The following is a 22742-nucleotide window of genomic DNA, read 5'->3' as shown; positions in this document are numbered from 1 at the left end:
AGTTACTGCAGAGCCGGAGCGCTGGGCCGTGAGTAACGGGCACCGGCGGGTGCCGGTCACGGGGCTGCTGCGGCCACCGGGCCTGTGGCACCGCAGCAGCGGGCACGGAGCCACCGCAGCCAGGCATCGAACGGAGCCCGGCCAGGGTGGGCATGGACCCGGCCAGAGATGGGATGGAGGCCGGGAAAGTCGCCATGGAGCCCGGCAGCCTCAGGGTGAAGTCGGGGAAGGTCGGACGCCGGCGGGGGTCGTGATCGATCCCGGGTGGGTGGGGTTGGGATGGACCTCGGGCGGGTGGGGACGATCCCGGCAAGGTTCGGGATGGACCCCGGCGGGCTCAGGGCGCTCAGCCGCTGTGGCGATGCCGCAGGCCCCAGAGAAGGGATCCCGGGTCGTGTCCCCTCCGGCAGAGCCCGGGCTGCGGCCAGGCTGATTTACGGTGGGAAGCGTCCCAGGGATCCCCGCTGGCGCCGGGACCCCCGCCGGCACCGGCCTCATTATGAGCCGGCCGCTGGCCGCCCTGCCCTCCGCAAACAGCCGCGGCTTTGTTCCGCTGGGCACGGGGAGCCCGGCGGCCCCGCCAGACCCCGGCACTGGCACCGGCACCGCCGCTGGCACCGGCACCGGGACGGCAGCGCCGGGCCCGTGGCCAGAAGCCGCTGCCGCAAGCGCTGCCCGCCCCACATTTGGGGAACTGCCCGAGCCTTCCATGGGGTAGGGGTGAGGAGCGCATGGGGCGCACAGGAGCGGGACTGTGGGGTGCCCCAGCCCCCCGTGCTGACCCCGAGCTGCGAGGCGGCGAGCGCAGCTGCGGGGCCGATGCGGGACGGCTCCTCCCGGTGGGTGCGGGGTTTGGCGCGCCCTGCCCGGCGCGGGGACAGCGGCGGGACGCTGGCGGCGGCCCCGCTGTCACATCGCGTTGGATCACGGCGGGCGGCGGGCGCTGACGCGGCACTTCCCGGAGGGAGGCAGGCAGGGAGCCGCCGGCGCGGCCGTGACCCCGCTGCGGGCCGGGGGTGCGGGGCCGCGCCTGGGGGGGGACACGCTCCTGCTGTCCCCGTCCCTTCCCTAGAGATGCCCCCAGTGCTTCCTGCATCGCAGGTGCCAGCACTCCCCCATTGCTGCTCCCCATTTCTCATCTCTGCCCCCTCATCCCCATCCCTGTCTCCATCACTTCCCTAGAGATGCCCCCAGTGCTTCCTGCATCTCAGGTGCCAGCACTCCTCCATTGCTGCTCCCCGTAATTTCTCATCTCTGCCCCCTTTATCCCCATCCCTGCCCCCATCACTCCCCTAAGATGCCCTCCATCGCAGGCACCACCACTCCCCCATTGCTGCCCCCTGTAATTTCTCATCTCTGCCCCCTCATCCCCATCCTTGTCCCCTGTCACTTCCCTAGAGATGCCCCCAGTGCTTCCTCCATCACAGGCATCACCACTCTCCCATTGCTGCTCCCCGTAATTTCTCATCTCTGCCCCCCCTTATCCCCCCCACCCCTGCTCCCATCACTTCCCTAGAGATGCACCCAGTGCTTCCTTCATCGCAGACACCATCACTCCCCCATTGCTGCTCTCCATTTCTCATCTCTGCCCCCCTTTATCCCCATCCCTGCCCCCACTACTCCCCCATTTCTGCTCCCCATTTCTCACCTCTGCCCCCCTTTATCCCCACCCCTGCTCCCATCACTTCCCTAGAGATGCCTTCCATTGCAGGCACCATCGCTCCTCATTGCTGCTCCCCGTAATTTCTCATCTTTGCCCCCTTTATCCCCATTCCTGCCCCCAGCACTCCCCCATTTCTGCTCCCCATTTCTCGTCTCTGCCCCCCTTTATCCCCATCCTTGCCCCCCGTCACTTCCCTAGAGATGCCCTCCATCGCAGGCACCATCACTCCTCATTGCTGCTCCCCATTTCTCCTCTCTGCCCCCCTTTATACCTATCCCTGTCTCCATCACTTCCCTAGAGATGCCCCCAGTGCTTCCTCCATCACAGGCACCACCACTCCCCCATTGCTGCCCCCCGTAATTTCTCATCTCTGCCCCTCTTTATCCCCATCTCTGCCCCCTTTTACTCCCATCCCTGCCCCTGTCACTTCCCTAGAGATGCCCTCCATCGCAGGCACCATCACTCTTCATTGCTGCTTTCCGTAATTTCTCATCTCTGCCCCCTTTATCCCCATCCCTATCCCCCATCACTTCCCTAGAGATGCCCCCAGTGCTTCCTCCATTGCAGGCACGACCACTCCCCCATTGCTGCCCCCCGTCATTTCTCATCTCTGCCCCCCTTTATCCCCATCCCTGCCCCCCATTATTCCCCCTCCCTCCATCCCCAGCCGCTGCCCCCCTCGCTCCTGCCATGTCTCCCACCCCGCTGGGATTCTGGGGTGCTGTGGGGCTCAGACAGCCCACTGATGCTCTCCCAAGGGGTTCCCTTTGAGGGGCTCTGGGCACCCCAGTGCTCCCAGTGCTCCCAGTGCCGCTGCACCAGCTGTGCTGGGGCCCCGGTGATGGGGGCTCTCGCAATGCCCGACTCCACCACCCGGCTCTGCCCTCGGCGATGGGGAAGTTGTGCAAGTCCTGGTGGGGCCCCTGGAGATGCCAGTGAGTGCTCATCAGCCCAGCGGGTTTGGGATCCCCGGGGCAGCTCTGGGGCGGGCACCCCGCAGGCAGCAGCCCCCCATGCCTGGGTCGCTGCTCCCCACCAGTGAATCCCAGTAAATCCCAGTGAATCCCATCGGCAGGGACAGGGGTGCCATGGGGGTGTCCCTCCATCCCCCCGAGGCTGCCGGGGGCTCCTGCTGCAGCCTCGCAGCATCATCCCTGTGCCCCAACCTCACTGTGCCTGTCCAGGGGTGCTGAGGGATCCCTTGGGGGGTTCCTCCCCTTTTGGGGTCTGTGAGCCTGGGACCTCCCGGCGTGGGGGACAGCTTGGCACCCCAGTTCCTCCTGCTCTGCGATGGGGGTGCCACCGCACACCCCCTCACACAGAACCCGGAGAGGAGGGGTCGCCTGTGCCCTCCCACCCCCACGGCGGCGCTGGGGGTCCCGCTGCCGTGCCGGGGGCCATGCTGGGGGTCCCGCTGCCGTGCCGGGGGCCGTGCTGTGTCCCCGCCGTGCCGGTGCGGGTTGTCGGGCGGCGCTCGGTGCCGGGGGGCTCGGGGGAGTGGCAGCTGCCTCTCGTTCGTCCCCACCTGCCAGCCGGAGGGCGTGGCGCGGCGCAGCTGTGCCACCGCCGGGGCTGTGCCACTGCTGGGGCTGTGCCACCGCCGGGGGGTCCCCCTGGGGACGCCGGGACAAACAGGGGCAGGAGCAGGAGCAGAGCAAATATTGACGTGGCAGGATGTGGCTGCAGAGCCCTGCCCGTGCCCGCACCCCTGCCCGCACCCCACCCGTGCCCGTGCACCTGCTCGTCCCCCTGCAGCCCGCGGCTCTGCCCGCAGCCCGTGGCTCTGCCCGCAGCCCGGGATGCTCGGCGAGCCGGGAGGGGCCGTGCCCGGCCCGGAGCCTCCCCCCTCTCAGGGACCCCGGGCTCACGGTCCTCTCCGAGTCCAGGCTCAGGGTCCCTTCCCCGGCTCAGGGAGCCCCTCCCAAGCTCAGAGACCCCCTCCCCGCAGCTCGGTGAGACCCCCGCAGCTCTGTGTCCCCCTCCCGGCTCAGGGACATCCCTCCGGTTCAGGGTCCCCCCGGGCACTCCCCGGAGCCGGTCCCGGGGCGGGGGCGGGGCGGGACTCGCGGGGGTTCCCACGCAGGAACCGGCCCGGTGGGTCGGGGCGGGGGGGGGAAAGGGGGAGGCGGCTCCGGCCGTGCCCCCCCCGGGCGGGAGCCGGGGCCGGGGAGGGGCCGCTGGTGAGTCAGGGCTGGGCCTGGGGCCCCCCCGACCCCCCCGGCCGGGGGTGGAGCCGCAGCCGCTCCCGCCGTGCCGGCAGCCAGCGCCGCTCCGTGTCGGATCGCGCCGGGACGTGCCGGGCCATACGGGGCTGTACCGGACCGCGCTGGGCTGTGCCGGGCCGTACCGGGCCGAACCGGACCGCGCCGGGCTGGGCTGGAGCACCTGAGCCGTGTGGGACCGTGCTGGGCCGTACCGGACCGTAGTGAGCTGGGCCGTGCCGGGCCGTACTGGGCTGTGCCGGGCCGTACCGGGCTGTGCCTGGGGCAGCCTGGGCCGTGCCATACGGAGCGGTGCTGAGCCGTGACCGAGCCCTGCGGGCCGTGCCCCGCGCCGCGCTGCCCGGCCATGGTGGCGGGGATGCTGATGCCGCTGGAGCGGCTCCGCTCCATCCTGGAGCTGCTGTTTCGCGAGGGTGTCCTGGTCGGGGAGCGGGACGGCTGCCCCCGGCGCACCCACCCGCAGCTGCCCGGCGTGGCCAACGTGGAGGTGCGGCGCGCCATGGCCTCGCTGCGCTCCCGCGGCCTCGTGCGACAGACGGCGGCCTGGCGACACCTCTACTGGTACCTGACGGACGCCGGGGTCGCCCACCTGCGCCAGTACCTGCGGCTGCCGCCGGACGTGGTGCCGCGCTCGCTGCAGCGCGTTCCGCGCCCCGCCGCGCCCCGGCCCGAGCCCCGGCGCGCCGCTGCCCCGGCCGGCGCTGGCACCCCCCGGGCGCGTCCCGCCGCCGGTGACCGCCTCTACCGCAGGAAGGACGAGGCCCAGGGGCACGTGGAAGCCGCCGCCGTCACCGCGGGGCAGGGGCTGTGCCAGCCGCCCCCCCAGCCCGGCCCGGCCGCAGGTACCAATCAGAGCCCCGGGATGCGCTCGTGGGTGGGGGGCACTCGAGCCCCGCTGCTGCCAGGGGGGTTTGGGACAAGGACAAGTCCTTAAGGTCCCCTAAACCCCCCCAGTTCCGAGCCGAGGATGGGGTGGGGGGTATCTGCAGGCCCCTGCCCTGTCTGGGGAGGGAGGAGGGCGCTGGGGGCTCCTCACCGTGCCCCCCTGACCCCACGGGGATGCTGTGGGCAGGAGTGGTCGCTGTGGGATCACGGCGGGCTGGGGTGCAGTGAGGTGGCTTCCCGGGGTCCCCAGCGGCCGGTGGGGTGACAGGACCCGGAGTGCTGCAGGGGTGGCATTGCTGCCGCCCGGGGTGCTGCAGGGGTGGCATTGCTGCCGCCCTCCCGGGCTTCACCACGGTGGGGAGGCCGCTGTGCCGAGGGGGGCTGTGCTGGTGTTGGGGTCCGTGCCGTGGGATGTCCGTGCCGCGGGGAGCAGCGCTTCAGGGAGGCCATGGCGAGGGGGAGACATTCCGTGGGGATTTTGCTCCCCGAGGTCCCCACGGGGCCTGGGGTGGGTCGGACAGACGGCGGCAGCTGGGGCGGGCAGTGCTGCTGGGGAGGGGGCTGCCACTGCCGGGGGGGGTCCCCAACCCCGCCTCCTTGGCGACACGCGATCCCGACACACGATCGGCGGCAGCTGGACCGGCGGGGGTGCGGGGCGTCCGGCGTCCCACCCCCCCGGGCGGGGCAGCTGCGGTGTCGCTCCGAGGCGGCGGCGAGGGGCCCCCCCGATCCCCCCGGGCTGTGAGTCAGCCCGTGGCCGTGGGCAGCCGCCTCCGGTCCAAGTTTCCAGCCTGGAGGCGCCGAGCCCGGGCCCTGCCAGCGCCGTGAGTCACCGGCCGGCGGGGGGGCCGGGCCCGGGCGCTGCTGCCCCGTGGGCGCGGGTCCTGCGCGGGCGGCACCCACGGCCCGTGGGCACGGGAGGGGTTCCCCGGAGCTCTGCCCAGGGGCGGGGTCGCACCTCGCGCTGGGCTCGGGGGCTGCGGTATCCCCCGACCCTCGCGTGGGACGCGATCGCGGCGCCCCGCCCGTCCCGTCCAGTCCCGCCGTGCCAGCGGATCCGGCTCCGGGCTTTGCCTCCGCCCCAGGAGCCGCTGCCGGAAAACCCGGCCTGGAGTCCCGGCTTGCGGGGACGGGGTCGCGCCGGCGGCCGGGATTGCGGGGTCCCCGCGGGGCGGAGGGGCCCCAGGACCCCCCATATTCCCCATTTTCCCCCCTACCCGGGGGAGCGGCGGGATCGTACCGGAGCTCTTAGTCTTGATGCCACAGCGACCCCCGAGGTGACGGTCCCCACCCGCCCCGCTGCCGGGGGGTCCGGGGGTCCTGGGGCGCCGCCGCGGTCGCCCCGTCCCGCCCCCGCCCGTGTCATGTTCTAACTCGGGCTCGGTGACGGGCCCCGGTTATTTATATCGACACCCGCGCCCTGCCCGCCCCCCCCCAGCCCCCGCCGCCACCGGCGGAGCCGCGCTGCGCCCTCGCTCACGCTCCGCACCTGTCCGCACCCTGCCCGCACCTGCCCGCACCCTGCCTGCCCATGAAGGTCGTACCGGGTGGGTGAGACCGGTGGGGCTGCGGAAAGGACGGGAACGGGAGGGGGCTGGCGCCGCCGGGGCGCCTTGTCCCGGGATATAAAAAGCCGGGAAGAAGGGGACACTTCGCGGGGGGGGGCGAAGACGCGGAACGAGGGGGATACGGGGGGGCCCTGCCGGTGCGGCGGGCAGGAGGCGTCTCCAGGCGCGGTTCGGGAGGGGTTAAGGCGGAGAGGGCGCTGCCCCGTGGGGGCGGGCGCTGGTTCGTCCCTGACCCGCCGAGCCCGGCCGGTGCCGAGCCGCGCCGTGCCCCTCATGGAGGACAGCGGGTCCCTGTTCCCATCGCTGGTGGCGGCGGGGCACGCGGCATCCCTCGCCCTGGTCTGGTACTGGCGGCGGCAGCGGGACGAGCCGGGGGGCACCGGTGAGTTGGGCCCCGCTCGGCCCCCCCGCGCCGCGCTCGGCTCGGCCCCTCGCCCCGCCCACCGGCCCGGGCGCGGGCACGAGCACGGGGGGAGCCACACGACACCGGCACCCCGCCGGGTCCCGGGTGGGTGGGGGGTCCTGCGGGGATCCGGGGGGTTCGCACCCACGGTGAGGTGGGGGACAAGGGGAGCGACGCGCTGCCCTGGGCTCTGGGGGGCGTCGCCTGCCGTGGGGCAGCATCCCGGGGGGAGTGGTACCCAGGCGGGGGGGTGATGGTACCCAGGGATGACTCAGCACGGGCAGAGTGTGCTCCCCCCGGTGCCACGGCCCGTGCCCACCCCTGTGCACTCTGGCGCTTTTTGTGGTGGGAGCTTCCCGGCGCTGGTCTGGCTGCCCAAACCCTCTCGCAGCATCCCCATCCCGAGACACGGAGGTGCCAAATGCTGTTGGGGGCAGATATCCGGTGACAGAGGGGTCCGAGAGAGGGCCGGTGTCTGGGGGTCCTGTGAGACCCCCCCTCACCCCCACAGCCACCTGCACCCGAGCTGCCGGGGCTCTGCCGGGGCCCCGGCCCTCCCTCCTCCCTGGCACTTTCCAGGGCGTTGGCCGCGGCTTCCGTCGGTCTGTGTGTGGCACCGGGCACCGTCACGCGGCCGCCGCCGCTCCGGGATGGCTCCGCTCCCGCGGCCGCCGCGCTGGGAACGCGCCGAGCCCGCGGCCGGTGCGAGCCGCGGCCGCCGCTGCCGGTGCCGGTGCCGGTGCCAGATAAGGCGGGCAGGGCACCTTGGGCGGCCGAAGCTCCCGCCGGGGGGGACACCGGGGCCGGGCCGCTGTCCCTGGCGCGGCGCCAGCCCGAAGGACACCCCCAAGGTCGCACCTGCCGGGGCCCATCACTGCGAGCGGCGAGGTCCCGGGGGGCTCCGACAGCATCGGCTGCGCTGGGCGGTGCTGAGGGCGCAGCTCTGCCGTCCCGCGGGGCTCAGGGGGTGCTCCCGGTGGTGCTCTGTACCCCCGGAGGTGCCCTGTGCCCCCGGTGGTGCCCTGTGCCTCCGGTGGTGCCTGGTGCTCCCCATGGTGCCCACGCCCCGCAGTGCCATGCTGGGGCAGGGGGTTTAGTTTAGAGCGCTGATCGTGAAACCCTCGTGGGGAGAAGGGGCGCTGCCCGGTGCCCACAAGGGGCTGCCCGATGCCCAAATAGGGGCTTCCCGGTGTCCGTGGTGGGTTTCTCGGTGCCCAAAAAGGGCTGCCCGGTGCCAACAAAGGGGTGCCGATGCCCACAAGGGGCTGCCCGGTGTTCGTGGTGGGTTTCTTGGTGCCCACGAAGGGGCTGCTCCGTGCCCAGAAGGGGCTGCCCAGTGCCCGCTGTGGGGTTCCCGGTGCCCGCTGGGGGCTACCCGGTACCAACAAGGGGCTTCCCGGTCTTCGTGGTGGGTTTCTCGGTGCCCACGAAGGGGCTGCTCCGTGCCAACAAGGGATTTCCCGGTGCCCACAAGGGGCCGCCCGGTGCCCAAAAAGGAACTTCTCGGAACCAACAAGGGGCTTCCCGGTGCCCATGAAGAGGCTCCCGGCTGCCCACGAAAGGGCTGCCCGCAGGGGAGCTTCACGGTGCCCAAAAAGGGGCTGCCCGGTACCAACAAGGGGCTACCCGGTGCCCGCAAAGGGGCTTCCCGGTGCCCACGAGGGGCTGTACCAGCTGCGCTCGGTGTCACTCCTGGCACAGTGCCAAGGCAGGTGTTTTCGGGGAACCGAAAAGCTCAGCCGGAACTCCCGCCCGGGTCCGCATGGCCATGCCCGCGGGGCTGCGAGGCAGAGCGCTGCAGGGCAGAGCGCTGAGGCAGCTCGGGCGGGCGAGGCAGAGCTCGGCAGCCTGGCGGCGGCGCCGGCTGCTTTTGGCAGCAGGATGCCGCTGTTTGTTTGGCTCCGCTCCGGTTTCCAAGGCTGCCAGAGACGTGGCGGCAGCGGGCGTGTGGGGGCCCCAGAGGTTTGGGAACCCCCCCCGTGTCCCCCTTTCCGCTCCACTCAGCTTTTCCACCGCGCTGGCGGCTCTGGCTGTGCCAGGCCGGGAGCGCTGCTGGATGTTGCTTCTGGCCGCAGCGGTGACTCACCGGCCTCGAGGGGCCGTGGCTGGCAACCACCGGCATCCCCATCTCGGCCCCCCCGGCGCGGCCTCCGCCCCCCGGCGCTGCCTCTGGCGGCCATGGGGAAGCTCTTCCCGCCGCTGTCCCACGTCCTGCGCGGTGCCGCCGTGGGAAGCGTCCCGGAGCCGTGGGAAGCGTCCCGGAGCCGTGGGAAGCGTGGCGGGGCCCTGGCAGCGTGCGGGGAGCGTGGCGGGCGTGGCGGGCGCATCCCGCGGGACGCGTGTCCCGTTCCAGGCGGCGTTCCCCGTTCGCAGGCTGCTATCGGCCCGGTTCGGCCCCCCCGCCACCCCCCCGGCTCCTTATCTCCGCAGCACAGATGCGGCGCTGCCGCTGCCGTGGGGCTGAGCCGTGCCTCGGCACCGTGCCATGCCGTGCCGTGCCGTGCCCAGCCCCCACTGCCGGGCCTTGCTGCTGGCCTGGTTCGTCCTGCCTGGCTTGTGCCATGTTGGGGTTTAACGCTAGACCCCCCTCAAGCCACCTGAGACCCCCTGAGACCCCCGTGCTCCCCACAGCAGGGATGTGCCTTGGTCCTGCAGCCCCCTCAGTGCCCAGGGGGCTGGCACGGGCTGCAGCCACCTCAAACCACTCCAGCGCCTCCCTGACCGGGGGTCCTGTGCCATGCCGTGCCGTGCCATGCCATGCCATGCAATGCCATGCCTATGCCCATGCCTGTGCCCATGCCTGGTGGTTGCAGCCCCTCCAGCTGTGTGCCAGCTGCCCGCTGCGCTCTGCCCACAGCCCTGCGGGGCCGGGGGGTCCCAGCAGAGCGGCCGGGGCTGGGCTGCGCTGCCCGGGAGCAGGAGGAGCCGGGCTGGCGGGGGCCGTGGGCTGTGTGAGTCACCGGCCGCGCTCTGGCCGCGCTCCGGGCGCGGATTCCGCTGCGCTCCCACCAGACGCGGCCGGACGCCGAGCGGGGCGGGGGGCGCCGGGTCGGGCCGCGCCATGGGCTTCTCGCTCTGCTGCTGCTGCTGCTGCGGGCCTGCAGAAGGTGACCTGCGGGGGCCGGGGGGTTGCGGGACATCGGGATGCTGCGGCATCCCCAAGGACCCCCGTCCCCGCAGCAAACCCCTTCCCAGCACAAGCAGGTCCGGCCCTGCGGTGCTGCCGCGCTCGTCCGACCGCTGGGCGGGGGCACAGGGGGTCCCGGCAGCTTGGGGGGCGCAGGTGGGGAAAAGCCCCCCCGGAAAACGCGCTGAGGGCTGCCCTTGGCACAGGGACCCCCGTGGGGAGAGGAAGACGGGAGGAATGACAGGAATGGGAGGAGTGGGTGCTGGAATCAGCGGTTTGTGCTAGGGGGCACAGGCTGCCCCCACCCCGGAGCTCTGTGTGTGTGGAGGGGCCGGGACGCGGGGCTGGAGGTGTCGGGGGGCCCCGGTACCGGGTGGTCCTGGGGGCTCCGTGCGGGGGGAAGGGGAGTGCAGGGTGCCGGGTGTGTGTGTGGGGTGCAGGGTCCCGGCACGGGGGTCCCGAGTGCGGGAGGGGAGGTCCCGTCCGGACCTCGCCCCGGGGGTGGGATGGAGCTTCCCCCGCGCTGCAGGGACGGGGTGTTCCCCCGGATCCCTCCGGTTTCCCCGGGTGCCGCGGGCGGTGGCGCAGCCGGGGCCGCTGAGGGGAGGGCGGGGCGGAGCGGGGCGGGTCCCTCCCGTTTCCCCCCCCCGCCCGTCCCGTCCCGTCCGCCCGGTGCCGCTGGTCGGTCCCGGCCGTGGGTCCGTCCGTCCGTCGGTCGGTCTTTGGATGGTGGGTCCCGTCCGGCGGAGCCATGTCGGGTCCCGGGGGGGACTGGCTGAGCGGCGGCTCCGGGCCCGAGCGGCGGCGGTACCTGAGCGCCCGGCTCTGCTGCACCGGTGACCGAGGGGAGCGGGGCCGGGGGGCGCGGGGCGGCGAGCGGGGGGGTCCCGGGGCGGGAGAGGAGCGCGGGGGGGTCCCGGGGCGGGGGTGCGGGAGCGGCGGGACGGGGGGGAGACCCGGGAGCGGCGGGAGGGCGGGGGGACATCGGGAAGGGCGGGGTGAGCGCGGATCTCCCCCCCCCGGGAGCAACGCCCCCTCTGTGACCCCGCCCTGAGGCCAGGCTGGGCTGCGCTGGGTTTGGGGCGGGCTCTGCCAGGAAAGGGTGATTGTGTAAATGTGTGTTTGTGCGTGTTTTTGTGTGTGTTTGTATGTGTCTCTGTGTGTTTGTGTGTGCCTCTGTGTGTTTATGTGTGTCTCTGTGTGTTTATGTGTGTCTCTGTGCATGTGTGCATGCTGTGTATGTGCATGTCTGTGTGCACATGTCTGCGTGTGCATGTCTGTGTGTGTGTGCACACGCATGTCTGTGCCCATGCACATGTGTGTGAGAGCATGTGCACACCTGTGCGGGCCGGTGCAGGTGTGTCTCAGTGTGCACGTGTGTGTGTGTGTGTGTGTGTGAACAGGTGTCCTGGTGTGTGTGTGTACAAATGTGTCACACGCAGTTCCACACAGATATATGTGTGTGTGTGTGTGTGTGTGTGTGTGTGTGTGTGTGTACAAATGTGTCACACGCAGTGGCCCACCCGTGTATTCTGTGTGTGTGTCTGTGTGCACACGGGTGTCCTGATATGTGTGTGTACAAATGTGTTACACACAGTGGCACACAGATGTTATTTATTCTCTGTGTGTGTGTCCCTGCACACCTGCATGTATGTGTGTGTCTGCACACGTGTGTGCGCACCCTGTGTGTGTGCCGGTGTGTGTCTGTGTGTCTGTGTGTCCGTGTGGCTGTGTGGCTGTGTGTCTGTATGTCTGTGTGTTTGTTGGTGTGTGTCCATGTGTATGTGTGTATGTGTCTCTGTGTGTGCATGCCATGTGTCCATGTGTCCGTGTGTCTGTGTGTCTGTGTGTCTGTGTGTGTGTGGCATATGTCTGTGTGTCTGTGTCTCTGTGTGTCTGTGTGTCCATGTGTCAGTGTGTTTGTCCATGTGTCCGTGTGTCTGTATGTGCACACCGTGTGTCTGTGTGTCCCTGTGTGCATGCTGTGTGTCTGTGTGTCTGGGTGTGTGTCTGTGTGTCCGTGTGTCTGTGTGTCTTTGTGTGCACGCCGTGTGTCTGCATGTCTGTGTGTCTGTGTGTCCATGTGTCCCGGTGTGCTGGCCGTGTGTCTGTGTGTGCACACCCTGTGTCTGTGTGTCCCTGTGTGCAGGCCGTGTGTCTGTGTCCCTGTGTGCACACCGTGTGTCTGTGTGTCCTTGTGTGCATGCTGTGTGTCTGTGTGTCTGGGTGTGTGTCTGTGTGTGCACAGCGTGTGTATGTGTCTGTGTCCGTGTGTAAGTCCCTGTGTGCACGCTGTGTGTCTGTGTGTCTTTGTGTCTGTGTGTCCACGTGTGCATGCTGTGTGTCTGTGTGTCCATGTGTCCACGCCGTGTGTCTGTGTGTCTGTCTGTCTGTGTGTCCCTGTGTGCAGGCCATGTGTCTGTCCCAGCTCATCTCCCCGTTCTCACCCACCCTGCTGTGCTCCCACACCTTGGGGAGCTGCTGCCCTCAGTGCCCCGTGTGCCCATCCTGCCTTGCCAGGTCCCCCAGGTCCCCCTGCCGTGTCACCATGGGGTCCCCCTGGCACTGACCCCCTACCAGTGTTGTCCCCTGGGCCCTGACACCCCCTGGTGCCAATCCCCACTCGCAGCTGACACCCTCAGACCCTGGCACCTCCTGGCACTCCCTGGCCTGGGGCCCAAGGTCTCCCCCAGGCCCGGTGCTTCACTGACGCATTGTCCCAGCCTGGTGCGTGGCGGTGTCACCCTGGTGTCACCACGGTGCTGGCACAGCCCTGGTGTTGGCAGCGCCTGTTCCGTGCCTGGTGTGGGTGCCCGGCTCGGTGTCGAGGTGGGGGCGGCTCGGCGGCTCCCGGGGGGCTCCCCCAGAGCCCCGAGGGTGGGAGACGCCGTGGGAGGGAGCCGGGCCGGCCCGGTGGCGTCGGCACCCGCGGGCGAGACTGGGGCGCTCCTGCCCGGCCGGCCCGGCTGGCCCGGGAGCCGCCGGAGCCGGGAGCTGCCAGGGCCGGGAGCCGGGCGCCGCCTGCCCCGGGAGCCGCCGGGGACGGTGCCAGGAGCCGCCCCGGCAGGTCTTCAAAGCGCCCGCCCTGACGCCGCCGTGTCCTCCCGGCCGGTACCTGCGGGAGCCGGGGGGTGCTGGTGCCGGAGGTGCCGGTCCTGGGGGTGTCGGTGCTGGGAGTGCCAGTTCTGGGGGTGCCGTGCTGGGGTGCCGGTTCTCGAGGTGCCGGTTCTGGGGGTGCCGGTGATGGGGATGCCAATGCTGGGGGTGCCGGTTCTGGAGGCGCCGGTGCTGATGGTGCCGGTTCTGGGGGTGCCGTTCCGCCCGTCACCCCGCAGCGATCCTGTCGGAACCCAGGACATTCCCCTGGCTGCCCTGAAGGTCTCTGAACCCCTTGTCAGGGTCCCGACTCCTCCAGGGCAGCCAGAGGAATTTCCTGGGTTCCGACATGATCCCAGACTCTCGGTCCAGGCTCAAAACCCTCCGGGCCCGGTGCCGAGGTTCGGCCCGTGTGAGCGCGGTGCCGGAGCGCAGCGCTGCCAGCCCTGTGACCGCCCTGGCGGTGTCACCGCCGTGTCCCTCCCTCCCTCTCGGCTCCGGTGGCACCTTCGGCCGTGTCGCGGTAGCCGCGGCTCCGGGGTGTCCCTGCCTCCCCCGACGTGCGTCAGCAGGGCTCCCACCGCGCTCCGGGCGCCAGATGCGCCTGTGCCAGATGTGCCCGTGCCAGATGCGCCTGTGCCAGATGCGCTCTCGGCGGAAAAATGTGCGTGCCGGGGCCGGGGCCGGGCCGGTGCCGCCCGCATTCCGCGGCGGCCGCGCTGGCTCCGTCCCAGCGGGCATCGGCCCGGCCGCGACTGCCGCTCCCCGACGGGCCCCCGCACCCACAGCGTGTCACGGGTGGGTGTCGGGCCGCGTGTCACGGGTGGGCGGCGGCCGGCGGGGCTCCCGGGGCGCCGCCGGTGCGCGGTTGGACCGTGAGTCACGGCAGGACGAGGCCGCGGCCCCGCGTCCTTTGGACTCCGCACCGGGGACGGGCAGCGCCCGCCGCTGCACAACGGGGCTGCAGACATGGATATTGGGGTGCAGACATGGTTGTTGGGGTGCAGACATGGATGTTGGGGTGCAGGCATGGGTTTGGGGCGCAGACATGGATATTGTGGTGTAGACATGGATGTTGGGGTGCAGACACGGGTGTTGGGGTGGAGACATGGATATTGTGGTGTAGACATGGATATTGGTGTGCAGACACGGATATTGGGGTGCAGGCACGGATATTGGGGTGCAGACATGGTTGTTGGGGTGCAGACATGGATGTTGGGGTGGAGACACGAATATTGGGGTGCAGACATTGGTGTTGTGGTGCAGACATGGGTATTGGGGTGCACACACGGACATTGGGGTGCAGACATGGATATTGGGGTGCAGACACGGATGTTGGGGTGCAGAGATGGATATTGGGGTTCAGACAAGGGTATTGTGGTGCAGACATGGGTATTTGGGTGCAAACATGGATATTGGGGTGCAGACATGGATATTGGAGTACAGAAATGGATATTGGGGTGCAGAGATGGATACTTGGGTGCAGACATGGGTATTGGGGTGCAGGATGTGGGCCTTAGTGCCCTGATGTGTGTGTTGTGGTGCAGGCATGGGTATTGTGCAAACATGGCTGTTGCGGTGCAGATATGGGTATTGTGGTGCAGACATGGATATTGGGATGCAGACATGGCTTTTGGGGTGCAGACATGGGTATTGTGGTGCAGACATGGCTTTTGGGGCGCAGACATGGATATTGGGGTGCAGACACGGATTTTGGGGTGCAGACATGGGTGTTGGGGTGCAGACATGGATATTGGGGTGCAGACATGGATATTGTGGTACAGACATGGTTGTTGGGGTGCAGACATGGAGGTTGATGCACAGACATGGATATTGGGGTGCAGACATGGACGCTGGGGTGCAGGAAGTGGGCCTTAGGGCCCTGACACGTGTGTTGGGGTGCAGACATGGATACTGTGGTGCAGACACAGATATTGGGGTGCAGACCTAGGCATTGGGGTGTTGGCTATGCCAGGCTGGCAGCGCCCAGGGCACCCACGGCTGCCCTTTCCCCAGCAGCTGCCACCACCCCTGCCGTGGATGACGTGGGTGACGTTGGTGACGTTGGTGACACGGGTGCTGCCCTGGGCAGGGCTGGCAGCTCTGTGTCACCCCAAGGGCTGGGGGTTCTCAGCCACCCTGGGGGTCCCCGGGCAGAGACATCCCGGGGGGATGCAGCCCCCAGAGGGGCACAAACCCTGGATTTACCCCGTGGTCCCCTCAGCTGATGTTGTCACCCATTGTGGGAGGGCGGTGGGCGATGAACCCATGGGGAGAGGGGGTTCCTACCCTGCTGGCAATGCCCCCACCCTATATGAGAGCCCGTGGGTGCTGTGGGGCACAGGGCAGGGTGTGGGGTGCTGTCCTGGGGTGCTGCTGGGAGGGGAGCTGCTGCTCGGGCTATTGTATGCATGGGGGCACCCGGGGGAGTCTGTGGGGCTCAGTCCCCCATCCTGGGGATCCTGGGGCGCTGGGGTTGTGACCCTGAACCCCTTAAGAGGGGCTCCAGGGATCTGAGCCCCTAAAATATGAGACTAGGGACTGGAGCTGGTGAACCTGGGAGCCTGAGCCCCAGGTAGGGGGAGCAGGGGTCCTAAAGCACCAGGGCCTGTGCTGGGGGTTCTGGGGTGGTCCCTGGGCTGTGGGACCGGGCGGTGCCAAAACCCCCACAGGGAATGAAGGTCCCATCTGGGGCCTGAGGTGCTGGGGAGCTCCTGACCATGAGGCCAGAGGGGTTCTGGGACCCTCTGTGAGGGGCAAGGAGGGTCTTGACCTGGAAACCTGGGGGACCTGAGTCTCCAGAGTCTGGAAACCTGGTGGTGCTGAGGTGTAGTGACTGGGGCTCCAAAAGCCCCAGGCTGTGGGTCCCGCCCCCACAGATGTGTGCTCCTGAGGGTTTCAATGCCCCGAGGTGTGGGACGGGGGGTCTGGCCGCCGTGGGTGAGGGCCGAGGGGTTTCTGAGCACCCCGATCTTCAGGAAGAGGGTCCCACTCCTCGCGCTTGCAGATCCGGGGTTCTCAGGCCCCGTGTGTGGGGCTGGGGGGTGCCGGTTCCCCGTGGCTGCTCCGTGGGTCCCATCCCGCCTGCAGGCGCAGCGAGGGAAGGGTTAAAGCTCAGGAGTTTCCTGTGGGCAGGGTCGGGGCGTGGGGCGTGGGGCGGGGGGAGAGAGCCCCGTCTCCTCCCCGGGCCGCCCCACTCGCGGCGGGACGGGCGGCGGAGCGGGAGGGCAGAGCAGCAGTGTCGGGCTCAGCCGTGTCGGGCTCAGCCGTGTCGGGGCTCACTCAGCATGTCCCGCCCGCGCCGCACCTCGGACGAGGCTCCGGCCCGAACGGGCTCCGAGGACAACCTGTACCTGGCCGTGCTGCGGGCGGCCGAGGGCCGCAAAGGTACCGAGCCTGGAGGGGCTAGGGGGGCCGCCCGCCTTCGCATCCCCACCCGGGGTGATGCCTGCGGGGCAGAGCCCCACGCCGGGCCGGGGTCCCTGGGGGGACCCCCACACCGGGCCGGAGTCCCTGGGGACACCCCCATGCTGGGTCCTTGTTCCCGGGGCTGTGGGTCCCCAGGCAGGCCGTGAGGCTACCCCACACCGGAGCGGTGTCCCTGGGGCGGAGGCAACACCGGAGCGGCGTCCCGCGTACTGGGGCGGTGTCCCAGGTTGGTGTACCCAGGGCGGGCTGTGAGTCAGACCCCCACACCGGGCGATATCTCCGGCCGGGTTGTGGGGCAGACCCTCACGCCGGGGCTATGGGGCCGAGCGCTGCAGACCCCCCAGCCGCCGCCCAGCTCCATCCCGGTGCCCTCGTTCGCTTCCTGCCACGCCCTGCTCGGCCGCCCCGGCCTGGCCGCGCTGTCCTTGCGCCGCCGCCGGGGGGTGGGCGCCGCTCCGGGGACCCCTCGGGTGTCAGCGCTGTGCGCGCGGGTGCCGGAGATGGTGTCGGTGCCCCCCGCTCGGCGCGCACTGCGCCCCACGTTTCCTTCCTTCCTTCCTTCCTTCCTCTCTCTCGTATACCGTGGCCGCTCCTGGCCCGGCACGCCCTGGCCGTGCCGCTGAGCGCCCGCGGGGCTCCTGGGGCTGTGCAGCATCCCGGGGCGCTCCGCCGGCGGGGAGCGCTGCCTCTGGGCGCTGGGTGCCGCGTGGGCAGATCCCGGCACGCTGCGGCTGGGCAAGACCCGGCACGCAGCGCCCGGCTCGCCACGGCAGGGCAGGGGGGCGGCGCGGCTGCCGAGGCTCCGGTGGCATCGCCCCGTGTGTGAATGGGGGGGCACTTGTGCCCTCCGAACCCCTCTGGGGCAGCGGGCTGGGTGCGGCACTGGTGGTGACACTGGGGATGCAGGGGACAGGAGAGCGGGTGCTGGCAGTGGGGTATGGGGGGTTAGCGGGTGCTGTGGGGTGGGTCCTGTGGAATCCCGTGTTCCCATCCCATGCGTCAGCGTTCCCATGCCATCCCCTAATGACAGGGCAGCGGGCAGGGAGCGCCGTGACTCACTGCTGCCCTGCTTGGCCCTGTGCCCACACAGAAGGGTATCCTGGGGGTGTGGGGATGTCCTGGGGTGTCCCAGGGCTCTGGCAGTGCAGACACTGCGTGGGCTCACCTTGATCCCATGCGTGCCCCACCAGGGCTCTGCCTGTGGGGCTGGGGCTGTGCCAGGACAAGCACCCCATGGCCTCGTGTCCGTGCCATGCCCAAACTGCTCAGTCAGTGCCCACCAAGCCCAGGGCAGGGTTGGGGCTGTGCCAGGACAAGCACACCATGGCCTCGTGTCTGTGCCATACCCAAACCGCTCAGTCAGTGCCCACTGAGCCCAGAGCAGGGCTGGGGCTCCTCACAGCAGTGCAGAGGGCTCGGGGTTGGGTAGGCACCTCCTGTGGTCACAGGGACACAGAATACCCTGAGTTGAAAGGAGCTCCACAAGGATCACCAAGTCCAATCCTTAATTTACCCGTACTGAGGTTGAACCTGCACCCTCGGCGTTATTAGCACCGCGCTCTGGCCAACTGATCTAATCTCAGTGTTGAGGTGCTGGTGGGTGCTGGCATAGTGCTGGCACGCCGGGGCTGGTCCCCGTTAGCTGTTTCCTCTCCCCACACCCCCGTGAGTCACCGTGCTTCCCCACAGCAGTTGGCTCATCGCTTCCTGCGCCAGCCGTGCCCTGCGGTGCCACCGCCGGGGCCTGGTTTTGCTGTGCCAGGACCCTGCTGCCACCGGCTTACCCGTGCCTCTCCTCTCTTGCAGATGAGCGAGATCGTGTCCAGAAGAAAACCTTCACCAAATGGGTCAACAAGCACCTTATCAAGGTATGGGCACTGCCAGTCCAGCGGGCACCACTGCCCCAGTGTCCCCTGCCCCAAATCACCCCCAGCCACAACCCCATGTGCTGCTATGGCCGAAGGTGTGCCCGTGGAGGGTCCCTGGTGCTGGTGCTCCTGTGCCACACCTCTGGCCAAGGCCTCTCAGCTGCCCTCCAGCTGGGATCTGCCCTCCAGCTGGGATCTGCCCTCCTGCTGCCCTCCCCGTATGCCAGGAGGGAACGGTGCCCCTGGCACCTGGGGATGTGCCCTGTGCTCTGGCACCCTCAGTCCTGTCCCACCCGTCCAGCCCCCATTCCCTGCCACAGGCAGAGCCCCACCTTGGCGCCTGGCACGCCCTGGGACACGGCCCAGCCCCCCAATGTGTCTCCACACGTCCCTGACCCTGCAGTGCCATCGTGGTGCCACCACTCTCTGCCCATGCTGGGTCCCCTCTCAGCTCTCTCCTAACTGCTCTCTTCTCTCTGCCCTGCGCAGCACTGGCGACCAGAGGTAGGTCCTTCCTCTCTTTTTCTGTCTGTCTGTCCCACTGCGCTCTTCCTCTTTGCACACCCTGGGGCTGCCACTGTGGTAGGCAGTGGGTCTGAGCCCTTCACGGTGGGTCTCTGCATGCCAGAGTGATGCCAGAGTGATGCCAGAGGGATGCCAGATCCATCCTGGCACAGGGGGAGCTGCTGTGTGTGTTTTTGGGGATCGTGGCACTGGGGGCACCAGCTGCACTTGGGGCTGTGTGTGAGCACCCGCTGCACTGGGGGGGTCACCGGGCACCCACCCGGGTGTTGGCTGGGTGGGGGGGATGTTCAGCTGTCCCCAGCCCCCCTGACACGCCCCTGTCACTGTCCCCACAGGCGCAGCGCCATGTCAACGACCTGTACGAGGACCTGCGGGACGGGCACAACCTCATCTCGCTGCTGGAGGTGCTGTCGGGTGACACCCTGGTAGGTGCCACTCTGCCCTGCCCCGCGCTGTCCCCACCTCGTGCTGGCACCCCTCCGCCGGCCGTCCTCGTCCTCCCCCTCGCTGCCTGCCTCTGTTCCCTCTCTTCCTGCTTGGCCGTCGGTCCGTCCGTCCCGGTGCCCGCGGAGTGCCCGCGCCCCCCGCCTCTAACCTCTCTTTGCTTTGGTGCCCTCTCTGCTTCCTGGCGCCGGCCCACCGCCGCCTTTGCCTCCTCCTCCTCCTTCTTCCTCTCTCTGCTCCTCTCCGCTCGGCTCGGCCGGGGCAGCCCCGGGAGCGCGACGTCCTGCGGACCTTGCGGTTGGTGAGTGGTTCAGCTCTCGGCACGGCCCCGCACGGCACGGAGCTGTGACAGCGGTGCCCAGCATGTCCCAGGACGGTCTGCATGCCCGTGCCCTGTGCCATGCCCGTTGCGGTGCCGCCCCAGGGCTCTGCTGCATGCTCTGCCTGTCCTGGTGCCCCCCCCCCGATGCCCAGAGCTGTTGGGGTGGGTTTCCCTGGGCCACAACTCAGCAGCAGCAGCAAGAGGGAAAAGTCATCTTCCACCAGCAGCATCCCTGGGAGCGATCCCACCCTGCTGGAGCTGACTCTGGCTCCTGGCACCGCAGCTGGATGTGCTGCTGGCTCTGTGGGGTGGCTGCCAAGGGGGTGGCACAGGGCCACCAGCTCCTGGGGTCTCACCCTAGGGCTGGCCCTGGCCGTGAGTGGCTCTGGGTCCATGGTGGCCCCTTTCTGTGGGACCAGAGTGACCCTGCTCCATTGCAGAGTGGGGTCCATGGTGGCCCCTTTCTGTGGGGCAGGAGTGACCCTGCTCCGTGGCTGAGTGGCACCAGGGGGTTCATGGAGTCCCCAGTTCTCCCTGCAGCCAAAGCTGGGCTCAGCTGGTGGAATTTGGCATTGCCGTGGGGCAGGAACATGTGGGGCAGCACCCAGGGGGCCCTCAGGACCCACAAATTTGGGGTCTCACCCCCCTTGGCAGCTCCTGGTCCTCTTGGGGGGACACTGGAGCGTGCTGGGGAGCTGCATGGCGAGGCACCACGGTTGCCATGGGGCACCAGCGCTGTCAGGGCCGTGGTGCGCTGGCATTGAGGCCACTCCCGCCCGGGCAGTGCCTGCCGTGCCACTGGGACACTCAGCTCCCCCCGGGACGGCTCCGCTGGCCCCGGTGCCGCCGGGCGGGGCGTGGGAACAGCCGGTGCCGCCGGGTCCGCGGGGGGAGCACGGGGAGCGTCCCCCCCGCAAGGGGCAAAGTGCGAGGGCGGTGCCGTGGGTGGGTGGGTGCCATCGGCATGTGCGGCGCTGCTGGGACGGGCCGGGTGGCGCCGGGCTGAGGGCAGGACGCGATGGCAGGACGAGGTGGTGGCACCGTGTCGTGGTGTCACGGGGGGGCCACGGTGGCAAGACACAGCAGGGCTGTGTGGCTGCACTCACCGCCCCCCTCTCCCTCTCCCTCCCCTCCTCAGCCCCGGGAGAAGGGCCGGATGCGCTTCCACAAGCTGCAGAATGTCCAGATTGCCCTCAACTACCTGAAGCACCGGCAGGTGAGGATGGGGAGGGACCCCCGGGATGCCCACAGCCCCCGGGGCTGTGCCATGCCAGGCTGTCCCGTGCCTGACCTGCGTGTGCCCTGTGCTGCAGGTGAAGCTGGTGAACATCCGCAACGATGACATCGCCGACGGCAACCCCAAACTGACGCTGGGGCTCATCTGGACCATCATCCTGCACTTCCAGGTGAGCCTGGCGGGGTGGGGATGGGACAGCGGGACCGAGGGCCAGGATTTGTGGGGCTGGGGGCCTCCCTGGTCCCCACTGGGGCAGGAGTGGTGTCACTGTGGCCATGCAGCGGGTGTCACCGTGCCAGTTCCCAGACTAACAGCTGTGTCCTGGCAGATCTCAGACATCCAGGTGACCGGGCAGTCGGAGGACATGACAGCCAAGGAGAAGCTGCTGCTGTGGTCCCAGCGGATGGTGGAGGATTACCAGGGCCTGCGCTGCGACAACTTCACCACCAGCTGGCGGGACGGGCGCCTCTTCAACGCCATCATCCACCGGCACAGGTGGGTGCCGTGGTGGTGCCTGAGATCCGTGTGTGTGACCCACACCACGGGCAGGCGTGGGCTCATGGGGCAGCCATGACAGCTGCTTATGGGGCAGCTGTGCTGCCTGTGATCCATGTGTGTGACCCACACCATGGGCTGGCCTGTGCTCATGGGGCAGCCGTGCCTGTGCTCATGGGGTGGCCCTGCCTGTGCTTATGGGGTGGCTCTGCCAGTCCTGTGCTCATGGGGCAGCCGTGCCTGTGCTCATGGGGTGGCTGTGCTGATCCGAAGTTCATGGGGCAGCCATACCTGTGCTTATGGGGCAGCCGTGCTGATCCGGTACTTATGGGGCAGCTCTGCCAATCCCATGCTCATGGGGCAGCTGTGCTGACCCTGTGCTTATGGGGTGGCTCTGCCAATCCCATGCTCATGGGGCAGCCCTGTTGATCCCATGTTCATGGGGCAGCCCTGCTGATCCTGTGCTCATGGGGCAGCTGTGCTGATCCAATTTGGGGCAATATGAGCACGTGCTCCTGACGAGTCCCAGCCCATCGGCCGTGCTGGTAGTGCCGTGCCTGCTGTTGGCGTGCTGGGGCGGTGGCAGGCAGGTCCCCACGGGTCCTGCTGGGACCTCTGCGTGCTTTTGGGGAGTGCAAATATGTGCAGGGCTGTGCCAGATGGGGGGAGGCCCCTGCACTGTGCCAGGTGCCAGCTGTGCTATGTGCCAGGTGTGCCATGAGCCAGCTGTGCCGTGCTCTGCACCACGGCACTGCCACATTGAGCTTGGCCCCACCATGGAGCCCGAAGGGGAGCCCAAGGTGCCAGCCCCACATGGCATTGGGGTGCCAGCCCCACACGGGACTGGGGTGTCAGCCCCACATGGCATTGGGGTGTCAGCCCCACACGGAATTGGGGTGTCAGCCCTATAGGGGATTGGGGTGTCAGCCCCACATGGAATTGGGGTGCCAGCCCCATGCAGGGCTGGGGTGCCCAGTTCCCAGGACATGGGGGCTCTGACTGTACTGGGGTCCCCACTGGGGGCTGTGTGTATCCCCAGCCCCCCCGTCCCTGTGCTGGCTCTGGGGGTTTCCCCTGCCGCTGGTGCCCCTGGTGTGGGGTGTGGGATGGTCGGGCAGGAGTACAGGCAGAGGAGGCAGCCCCAGAAAAGGCGGGACCTGCCCTCCTCGGGGTTTTGGGGTGCCCAGAGCCCCAGTGACCCCCGCTGCCCCCCACCCACAGGCCAATGCTGATCGACATGAGCCGGGTGTACCGCCAGAACAACCTGGAGAACCTGGACCAGGCCTTCACCGTGGCCGAGCGGGAACTGGGGGTGACGCGGCTGCTGGACCCCGAAGGTACGGGCTGGGGTGAGGGGTCTTGGGGGACAGGGGGTGGCTCCCGAGGGGATGATGATCCTGAAGGGTTGGGGAGCTCTGGGTGGGTCCCAAGGGGATGACGGTCCCAGTGTGCCAGGGG

General features: G+C 69.1%; 1 protein-coding gene across 1 annotated transcript in view; it reads left to right on the top strand.

Moving 5' to 3' along the window:
- Positions 1-22742, top strand: part of PLEC (plectin) — a 107027-nt gene that overhangs the window by 9829 nt on the left and 74456 nt on the right. Inside the window, exons 3-10 of the mRNA XM_054293857.1 lie at positions 18200-18261; positions 18751-18765; positions 19122-19211; positions 19496-19531; positions 20691-20768; positions 20866-20958; positions 21118-21284; positions 22506-22621. Of these exons, the coding sequence (XP_054149832.1) occupies positions 18200-18261; positions 18751-18765; positions 19122-19211; positions 19496-19531; positions 20691-20768; positions 20866-20958; positions 21118-21284; positions 22506-22621 (657 nt within the window). The remainder of the gene's footprint in view (positions 1-18199; positions 18262-18750; positions 18766-19121; positions 19212-19495; positions 19532-20690; positions 20769-20865; positions 20959-21117; positions 21285-22505; positions 22622-22742) is intronic.

Source organism: Melozone crissalis, unplaced genomic scaffold, assembly GCF_028551555.1.
Source record: "Melozone crissalis strain CALT ecotype California unplaced genomic scaffold, PUWL_Pcris_2 ptg000195l_1, whole genome shotgun sequence".
Taxonomy (NCBI): Eukaryota; Metazoa; Chordata; class Aves; order Passeriformes; family Passerellidae; genus Melozone; species Melozone crissalis.
This window is presented reverse-complemented; position numbering and strand designations above follow the sequence as displayed.